This window comes from Lupinus angustifolius, chromosome LG06 (assembly GCF_001865875.1).
Source record: "Lupinus angustifolius cultivar Tanjil chromosome LG06, LupAngTanjil_v1.0, whole genome shotgun sequence".
NCBI lineage: Eukaryota > Viridiplantae > Streptophyta > Magnoliopsida > Fabales > Fabaceae > Lupinus > Lupinus angustifolius.
The window spans coordinates 28001994-28013040 of record NC_032014.1 but is presented as its reverse complement, the minus strand read 5'-3'; the positions used below and the strand labels follow the sequence as shown (position 1 = coordinate 28013040).

At 31.5% G+C, this 11047-nt stretch overlaps 1 protein-coding gene across 1 annotated transcript; it reads right to left on the bottom strand.

Moving 5' to 3' along the window:
- Nucleotides 316-2440, bottom strand: LOC109350652 (glycosyltransferase family 92 protein RCOM_0530710-like). The gene is made up of 2 exons (XM_019591887.1): nt 2181-2440; nt 316-2083 (listed from the first exon to the last, which is right to left on the bottom strand). The coding sequence occupies exons 1-2, from the start codon at nt 2311-2313 to the stop codon at nt 525-527; spliced, it is 1692 nt and encodes a 563-aa protein (XP_019447432.1). The 5' UTR covers nt 2314-2440; the 3' UTR covers nt 316-524.

Below are 11047 nucleotides of genomic sequence, written 5' to 3'. Positions count from 1 at the left end.
CATTTTTTATAATAATTGCTTAAATTAAAAAATTAGTATATCGCCCTTACATTATTATAATGGACATATTAAAAAAATACAATATCATAAATAGTTACACAAGTGTTGCCTTATTTAATTATTTTAAAATATAAATCATTTAACCATTTAAAAAAAAAAAAGATAATTCCACAGCTTGCTATATGTTATCATGTCAAATTTTAGTGTATATACGTAGTATCCATCCTAAAAAAATTAAAAACATTTTGTAGTGTGGTGTACACACTATACTACATCACAACATAAAAGAACATTTTTTGTTGAAATAATGCATTTACTAATAAACATAACCTCTGTTAAAAACAAATGTTGTTAACTGGTATCTATTTACATAATAAAATACAAATACATAACCTAGTTCATCTCTACATAATTTTACAACAACATCATAAGAAGCATACAAAATGAAAATACATGACTAATACAAATGAAAACTCAAAATACAAATACATCATAGAAATAAAAATTGATGAACATATATAATATCATAAGTGACCTTTATCCTTTCTCATCTTTCTCCTTCTTCTGATATGATTCTCAAATTCTGGTTGCCATGGAAGAAGATGAGTTCTTCTGTTCCTAAAGTTCCTTATCACCCAATTCCTTAACCTCATATCCCTAACTTCACAAAATCTTTTTGACCAATCTTCTGGTTCAACTGCTTTTGTTCCTAAACCAGGAACCCTATCTTTGGACCCAACATTATGTTCTTGTTGCCAATCAGCAACATAAGTTGCAACCCTTCTATAGAATTTTTCCTTAAACACTTCCCAAACTTGATACTTATAGTGGTTAATCATCATAACACCATTATCTACATTAACTGTCACAAATGGTGAAGCTAGATGGAAATGGTGCACTACATTGATTAGGGTTTGGTTCAATGCTTCAGGCTTCACTATACTCTTGTGTCTTTCACGTGCTGCTAGTCTACAAGTATAACCTACCATCATTCCTTCTCTTGGAACTTCTTTCAATCCTGAAGGACCAAAACTATAGCATGGTGTTCTTATTTCTCCAACATTTGACCCTGCCCTAGCATATTCCATTATCACATTGTGCAAGTTTCCTTTCATTTTCACATTGAAAAACTCATCTACATCTATGAACCCAACCCATTCACATGTTGCACTTGCTCTTAGAGCACAATGAGAAAACCCAGCTTCTTGGGTCTTAACCCATGGCCATAAGTATCTAGTGATATTGTAACCAGATCCTTGCAATGATTCAATCACTATGTCTATGTTGTCTTCACTATTATTGTCATATATGAACCAACGTTGCACTCCTATCCTAGTATGGTACATTACCCACTCTTTCATGAAACGAGCTTGGTTTCTCAACATGGTGCACACACACATTTTATGGGCTTTTTGCTTTGGTGGGCTATATTGTGGTCTTGCTATTGAAGGAAATATTCCCTTTCCTTCCATTTTGATTGATACTTTCAAATCATGGGCTTGGGTATGGGTTTTTCCACTTAAAATACTTGTGGGTGTTCGACATCTTATGATTTCTTGAGCCACAGATATGACATCAGATTTCAACAAGAACTTGTTATTGGTGAAATCCCAACCATAGATGCATTGAAATCTAGATGGTTCTTCTAGCCTCTCTGGACGAAGATTAAGTCCCTTTACAAATACAATGGTGGTGTTGTCACGATCAAATAGGGCTTCATATACAAGTGGGTCCCATTGATGTGTTGATGAGTCTAGAGTTGAAACTACACCGTTTGATTTGAATAGAAGTGATATATTGTATACATTTGGAGGAAGTGAACAACGTACAATTTTATCATTGAGGCCATTAGAGTCAACTTTAATTGGTGGCTCAATAAAATGGGATGAGTTACCATTGAAATAAATGCATTCAAGGTCATGTTTGGAATGAAAGTGGAAAGATGGAGGGTAATTCAGGAAAATCAATGCTTGGTCGGGGAGCATGATTATCTCTCTCAACATTACTATTGGTCGAGAATTTTCGTATTTTACTTTCTGCTCCGAAGATCCCCATTTTAACACCGTGTTTGGGTGAAACACTTCTGTTCAAATGAAGAAAAAAAATTAAGATAGGAAAGTTAGGTGAAAGAGATAAATTAAGAGTGAGGGAAATAAAAATGCAAAACTAAAAAAATGGACCTTGATGGTAGAAAGAGCGAAAGGGAGAGAAGGTAAGGGTGGTGAAGATTATGGAAGAGAAAACAACAAGTAAGGTGCACCAAAAGAACGTGCTCCATGAAACAAAAACGTTATGTTTCTTACGATCTTTCATGAAAGTGGAGGAGAATGGTATTCTTTGGGTTGCTTCATATCATTAATTTACCTTTGAATGAGTGTTGGATACGTTTTTTTTGTTTTGTGTATGGGAATAGGGAAAAAGATAGAGAGAATGAGAAAAGAATGTGATAAGAGTAGAATTCGGGGAATGAATGGAAGAGAAATAAGTTAATAGAAAAGAGAGAAATGGTGTCTAAATCTAAATATTCATTCTTGTTTTTTCTCTTTGTTTTGCACCTTACATGTCCCTTTGCATGCGGTCATATAGTTTTGGTATTTTATTTTATATTGTTTTGTTTCTTTGTGTTCTTGTTATATAACTCATTCTATAATAATATATGAAGTTGCTTCATGAATTGATGTCGATCAGGGTCATGTTGACAATGTTTATTAGTTTTTAGGTATATAAATATATGAATATACATCATATAAAACACAGGAAAAATGAGAGAATAATATGATAACCTCAAAATTATATGTTGTCTTTTAACATTTTTTTAGATATAGTTATCCTCTTCAGTAAAAATTATTTTTTACTTAAGTGGCAATTCTTAATTGGTAGGGACGGAGAATTGGGACAGACTTTAAGACATGTGATCTTTATTTCTATAGAGAAAATCTTATTTAATTATAATATGGAGTATGGTGCTACTAGCTCTCCCAACAAAATTTCTCTCGATAGCCAAAACAAGAATAAAAACACAAGACACAAGCATTGAATGTTTTGAATAAAAATAAACATTAACTAACTCTTAATTCCTTCAACATTTACTCCTGAATCATTTGAATGAACTTATCAATCTATCTGGAGCTTACATTTATATCCGAGAGTAATAAAGAAATATTAGAATTTAAGTGTATTGATTGTAAAATCAACTCTCGTACAAATTTGTAAGGGGCTTGGAGAGGCTAATATAAAAAAATACTTGTTTAAGAGTTAGGGTTAACAAATTAAATAATAATTATATAGAGCCTAAAGAGACTAAGCATCAAATAGTATTTGTGTAGAGCTTGAACAGTCTAATGTTTAGTTAGGTTGAGAGAAGAAAGTGAGAAGATAGAAAGATGTAAAAGAGATAATAAAGAGAAAGAAAAATATAATAAATTGAGTAGATTTTTATATTTTTTGGTATGAGTGAAATCAAAAAGAAAGAGAAGAGAAATCTTCTTTGGTTGAATGAAAAGTATGAGGGGAGAAAAATATTATATTTGAAAAGACAAAAATATCCTTAACACAAAAAGAATGGAAAAATATTAATAAAGAATAGTTATTAAGGGCATATTTGTCATTTTACATTAGCAATCTCTTTCCTCTCTTTTCTCTCCAAATTTGGTGAGAAAAGATTTTATGTAGGTCCCACATAATTTTATTATCTCCATTCTTTCTCTCTTCTCAACCAAATGAGAGCGAGAAAGATCAAATTTCTCTACAAGTTCTCTTCCCTTTACTTCTTTCTTTTATCTCTCTGCCCAACCAAATAAAGACTAATTGTTAAAGAATACTTGTACAACAAATTTGGAGAGACTAGATAAAGAAATAGCGCTCCAATAATGATATGGGAAATGGGTGTGTAAGGAACAATGGCATCAGAGGAGGGGATGGCACCACCAACGACAAGGGAGGTTGGGCATGGTGGTGGTCAATGTTCAATTATAGTGTAAGTAACCAACAACTAATGAGGAAATGCTTGTGTAGGGACAATGTAATCAATGGGTAAATTTGATCTCACCTTTAATTCTTGAATAATAAATTAATGGTTCATTTTTTTCTAAATGTCAATGAGCATTAAAAACTCATTACTATTATGATTTGTTGCGGTTGCCAAAGCCTTATTTCATTTATGGAAAAAGTACATATAACATCCATATATTTTATGTCTTTTGTAAGTATATATTATAAACTATTTTTTCTTCTTAATTACTCCTTAAACTTTATTTGTTGGTAAAATTGGTTCTTGCATAAAGATAATGTTAAATTACTCATAGGAAAATAAGGAAACTACTACCATGAAACTCATAATAGTATCATTAGGCACACTACTACAACAAGGCATACATACTAGCCAACATTGATGGCGGGAAGAAATCTTTGTCAAAATATAGATTGATTGAGACTATCTGATCCCATATACGATTTAGAAAAAAAAGAAGAAAAAAAGATAATGTGTAAATTTCAGAGTTAAAAGGAGTCAATAGAGTATATTGGTAAATATCAGAGTTAAAAAAAATGCATGAGTAAATATTTGTCATTGTTAGTAATTTCAAAAAAATGCATGAGTAAATATGTTGGGATCAACTTCACCGACACATAAAGTTTAAGAGATAATTAAGAAGAAAAATAATTCATGATAGTAACTTACGAAAGGCATAAAGTTTAAGGAGGATTTTGCGGAGTTTTCCCTTTATTTATTAAGTTCCATTGTTCGAGCGTTCTGATCATCTATGCATATTATATGTAAGAAATCTCGCATTACTTAGGATTAGAATGGAGGAGATAATCTAAGTCATATATTGGACTCAAGCTCTTTGTTATAACTTATATTAATTAGAAGCATCTCATAATAGGCCTTGGGCTGATGAGTGTGCTAGAGTTGGTAATCTTTATTCTCTAATAATATATTGTATTCTTCTCTTCTACTTATTTTCTGCTATTTATTTAATTGCTTGTGGCCAACATTGTGTAAAGGTCGCTTTTGTTGGCCCACGATTAGTATCAAAGCCAATTGATAGATGACTATTAACTCATGCGTCAGATTCACGCTATAGAAAGGGTGTGTTGGATGGAAAAAATTTGTCAACGAGACTATGCAAGATAAACCATGTGAGTTGAAGGAGAAGGAAAAATAGAAAGATCATGGTGGGGACCACCATCATGTTTTATCTGGAATCCATAATTCCATGTGTTGAGTTGGGACCTAGGTGGGACATGAGGCTATGACTTTGATACATGTGTAACACGAGCATTAGCTTGGCTGTAGGGTGTAGCTTGGCTGTAACACGAGCATTAGTTCGACCAGACTGCGACCGGGGAGCCTCCAACCACTACGAAGTTCCATTGTTACCAAGGTATGGAACAGTGGAGAGCCACAAGTGAGACACCACATCTTGAACCAAAACCTTAAGGCATTAGTTTCATGGGCCTTTTCTACTTATAAAGTCTTTCACTTCTCCCCGCATATTCAATGTGGGACTTCACACTTGAATAAACCCAACAATTTCCCCCTCAAGTGTGGGTACCACACACTTTCCGGTCCGCTCCCCCTTAAGTCCATCATGACCTAGCCGAACCATCAGCTCTAATACCACTTGTTGGACCAGACTGCGACCGGGGAGCCTCCAACCACCGGGGAGTTCCATTGTTATCGGGGTATGGGAAGAGCGGAAAGCCACAAGTGAGACACCATGTCTTGAACCAAAACCTTAAGACATTAATTCTATGGGCATTTTCTACTTATAGTCTTTCACTTCTCCTAATGTGAGACTTCACACTTGAATATACCCAACAAATATCTTTGTGAGTTTTGAATTCATGGAATGTAGTAGTAAGGGTTGCAATTGATTCCTGGAGTTGTTGCAAATCTTATGAACGTGTGTATTCCTGGTCTTAGTGATGAAAGCACCAATGATAGAGTGTAGTTGGTGGTATTGATATTTATTCCAATTTGAGAAGGAATGGGTCTCCTAAGAAAGAGAATAAAGATTAGAATTTTTCTGAATAATAACTTACTGATTCATTCAATGTTCACATTTCAAATACCCATTACAAAGTTACTACCTTCCTAATATTTAGAGAAGAGGATAGTTTCCTCAACCCATTTTACTAACTACATAATAGATAACCGCTAACTATTACATTTAATTAAAATTATTTAACATAATTCTAGGAACTTTGATAATTTGCTTTGGCCTGGATGGGGGTGTAAAGGGTCCACTATCGTCTACCAAAGTCCCATTTGTATCAGCAACCTAATAACTTTACTCAACATGACTTTCATTAAGAGAGAAAGAGATGGAAAGTTGAGCTGCTAAAATATATGAAAACTTAAATAACTTTAAGAATAGGTGATTTCTGATTGTGTCAAAGAACTTAATAAATGGAATTTTTTTTATAGATTTTGGTGTGAATAAGTGATTTTAGCTATATGTGTTTAGCAAAATTATACTATTCTTTAGAATTTATTTTATATAATGTATGATTTTAAGCGAATCTCAACCCATAGGTATGATATGCATTTGTAATAAACTATTAGTAACACTGATATTAAATGATTAAGCACATTTGTATTGATGTAGCCATATATATGGTGGTAATTGGTAAATAACTTTGGTGGAAAATTGTTGTTGAAATGATTGATTATCAATTATCCAAATATTGATAAATATGGTACATCATATTATCAATTGTCCAAGAGCGTTCAACTAGCAAAGTAATAAATCAAATTTTCAATTAAATAAGTAGGCATAATTGAGAATTAATAAGGTTTACAGCTTGGTAATGTTCATTATTAAATTATAATGTGCTAAAGTTCAGTAGTAAAAATTCAAAAAGTTTATACTCAAAGTCAAAATTATATCTCCATATTAGTATTCATGAAGTCAAATTAAGAACCAAAATCCATGTAATAGTAACACAACAAACATAGAGGATAGAAAATAATTGGAGAATAAAAGTTTAAAACACAAAAGGACCCTGATTATTATTTTCTTCGTTCTTGCATCTATTATGCTCTTCCAGTAAAAGTGTATAAGAGAAGTTTTATCGGTGAGAAATTAATTTGCTTTAATAATAATCAATATGATATAAATTATATTTTAAAAAATTGAATTTGGGTTAAAATCATTCTAGTCATCATGTAAATTTAAATAAAAATTACAAATTCATTTAATAGTATGTGTCATTGTTATTAGGTTCGGATTGCACCGGACGCTCTGGCTGTTAGCCGGTACAATATCCGACCATGTTTCTCTCATTAAACCGCACTTATTTCTAAGGCATTCTGGGTCGTCTAAAATTCGGCCCAACCAGGTTAGCTTGAGTTAACTCGGCTACCTAAACCATCGGCCAAACCTAAAATACAAAATAAGTAAATAACTTAGGGTTGTCTCAAGTTAGCAACAACAAAGGCAAGAGCACTCTTTCCTAATCCTAACTGTGTAGAAAGTAGAAACCACAGAAATAGAAGAACTCAAATGAACACAAACATAAATCATTGCTACTCGTTGTTGCTACTGACCCTCACCTCGCTACTGATCATCACCGGCGCCATCATCACAAACATGATCAGATGTAGGGATTAATCTTTGCTTTGGCATTAATTTTATTATGGTGCATGAGAGAAGAAGAGAGATGTACAATGGACACATAGTAATAATTTGTATAAGTGAAGTGCACATTGTAAACTTTAAAGAGAAAACACAATGCACAACGCACATAATGTGCTTCATTATCAATAAATTAAAATGTTGACATTGTACACGGTGCTTTTGATACACTTTGAATGAGTGTTGTATAGTTGTTGCTATATTGTAAATGTAAGAGAATCAATAAATATTATATTCCCATAGACTATGAATGAGTGTTATTCGCACATTGTAAAAAGAAAAGATAAATAACTATATATGTACATTGCAAAGAGAAAAGACAAAGAAAAAGCAAGATTGTTAATGTGTTATAAATATACAATATTCAATATTGACATCATCTACAAGGTATACTATATTTACTCAATATATAAATATATAGCAAGAGTGTTTCATTATTTACTCAAGTTATTATATATTGATATCATCATTTGCAAGATTGTATGTGTGTTATAAATATTTAGCAAGATTGTTTAATTATTTCATTGTTAACATATTATGATTAGAATTATTAAATATTGAATTTTTATAATAATATACAGGAAGTAGATAATATTGTGAGATTGGTGTATCATTTTATACTGAATTAAAATTTAATTTTGATAGTATGATTAATCGGTGGTGTTTATGCTTTAATGTTGGTAAATTATTTTAATTTCGGATATGAGATCATTTGCAAGTTATCCAAATACAACTCAACCAGTAGCATCCCGTTAGAACTTATATGAGACTTCTTCCGAGTTGATATCCGTTTTGGTTTCATAACATTGGTATGTGTGATAAGATCTAATAAACTTACAAAAGTAGTCCTGATAGAATAACTACCACTGCCAAAGAATTTTAAAGGGTGCAAATTGCAAAACATGGAATACTTTGAAAATGAGGAAAATATACCTTTAGTGGATAGTGACACTATTGTGGCCATCAAAACATTCAACATAAATAATGAAAAAGCTCAAAAATGATAGGAGGGGTTAAAATATTACTCAAAGAAATAAACATATTAGCAATGGATCCACCAAAAAATGAAGATTTTAATAGATCCGTACCTTATTGAAGATGGTGATACACTCCAGATGTTTCTGAAATATGCAACATAAACAATGAAAAAATTATGTTTCTAAAACATACAATGTAAACAATGAAAAAAAGAAAAAAATCTAAAATGGTAGGAAGGGGCTCGAAAAGATACTTACCTTATTTCAAACGAGAATACATTCTTGCCTTATGCCTAGCATCAAGTGACTATTTTAAAAAGTTATAAGGCAAATGCAAATGGAGAGATGAAGTACCCGTGTAAATGACTCCTTGTAGGCATTGGATTTAGTGTCATGCAAATCACGAAGCAAAAGTTGTGAGATTAAGACTTCATCTTGTGACACGTACATCCAAGGAAAGAAAGAGTCATCATCATGATTGATAAAGTTAGTATGTCACGACATCTGGTTGAAGCTAAATAACTCGTTACGAAGGAAGAAAGAGATAGAAAAGAAAAGTCTTAAGAGAAGACAAATACTTGTTGGGAGATGAAGAGATTTAGTAAAAGACAGTCTTGAGGGAATAAAAATAAATAAATAGGTCGTAAAAACAGTGAATTTGGTGTTGAGTGTAACTAGTCAAGAATCCAGAAAGAGATTAGTTTTTTACCGAAAAGGGTGAAGGATGCTCTTATTAATACAAAAAAATAGATATGATGAAAAAGAAAGATTTGAGCGACGTTTTTTATAAAATAAAATATGAAAGGAAAGCTTTTTGGGAGGTTGAATAAATTAAAAGGTTTGTAAGATTTTTTAATAAATTTTTTTAATGTGAAATTCTAGAAAATGAAATATTTTTAATGAGATTTAATATGTTTGGCCTAGAAAAGTGACTTAAGTCATTGTCACATTGTATTAAGAAGAAATTAATGGTCATGACACGTGAGAGATAAACTGCATTGTACGAGATGGATGTTTTTGGATGGAATTTCCCCCACTAGTTGGCAAGTGATGAATAGCAAATGTTATAATATGGTAAGGTGTATTGAAGGTGGTAGAGTTGTTTAGGCAAGAAAAGTTTTGATGAGAAGGTGACATGTGACATGTAAAAACATTCTTTTCTTTGTAGTTAATAGATTATTTTTGACAATTAAATCCCTCATCTTGTAAAATATTTTTTAATGTATTCAAAGGTGATAGTGTGTCGTCAGAGGGCATTATCACCATACCATATATATTGATACTAGTATATCTCAGTATGATAATAAAATATCTCAGGAAGACAAAAAAACATTTTTTTTCAGCCATTGAAATTATAATATGTATTATATTTAATTATTTTTTACAAAAATGTTTAAATACAACCTATTTTTCAACACAAATTCAATTAGAATTTGGGTTAAGAACCATTCAACTCGTTCGCTTGAATTGATTTAGTCCATGAGGAGTTCACAATCTGTTTAATTCTACTTATTAGCTCAAGTGCTATAATTTATCAACTCGAATGATGACTACTTATTTAATATGTATAAATTTAAAAATTGCAGCATGTACGTGTATATATGTATATACACGTGCATATATGATTATTATAACTAAGCTAACTCATAAATCTAACTAATCAAATTGTATATAACTCAAATATAAATAATTATAAGCTTACGGCTATAAATTATTTTTAGGAGTTCTCATCCTTATAATAATTTTTTTGGTAGTACCAAATCTATTTAGTATTTTATCACATTTTGGGTAAAGATTTAATCCATTTTGAGGTCCATGACTACCCATTCCAACAAGATTCACTCTCAGGAATCATATCCTTAAACTTTTGATCATCTTGAAGATCCAACGAGTTCTTACGCCACTAAACCAACAATTTGGTATCCTTACAACAATTTGAAAAGAATTAAACATAATGTAAATTAAATAAATAAAGTCAAATCAGATAGTTCGATCCATTTTCTTTTATGTTTTACCCTTCAATTTAGTATTATATTATGTTTGTCAATTAAATCCCCCATCTTGTAAAAGAATGTAGCTAGAGGCGATAATATGAAACCCAATAATAGGTGCATTATCACCATGCCCGTATATATTATCACCTTAACACGTATATTATCACCTTAAAAAATTCTCTCTCTATATATATAGATCGAATTAATTTGGTTCATTGTGCATCCTAAATATATACATACCCGTATATATTATCACCTTGATGATACAGTCACTCCTGCTAACAAAATAACCGCATTAAAAACAATTAGCAAAGTAACAAACAAAAATGAATAGAAATTAAACTTACTGTCACAAGTACATAATCCTTGTAGCATGTTCCATCTCTCAAGCGATTAAATGATTGACATCTTGATCTATAACTTAAAACAATTCGAA

What these genes read in the sequence shown, in the direction of transcription:
- LOC109350652 (XM_019591887.1), bottom strand. Translation starts at nt 2,313, where the DNA reads ATGAAAGATCGTAAGAAACATAACGTTTTTGTTTCATGGAGCACGTTC. An exon ending in TCGCTCTTTCTACCATCAAG is followed by an intron (nt 2,084 to 2,180) that starts GTCCATTTTTTT and finishes TCATTTGAACAG; the next exon opens with AAGTGTTTCACCCAAACACG.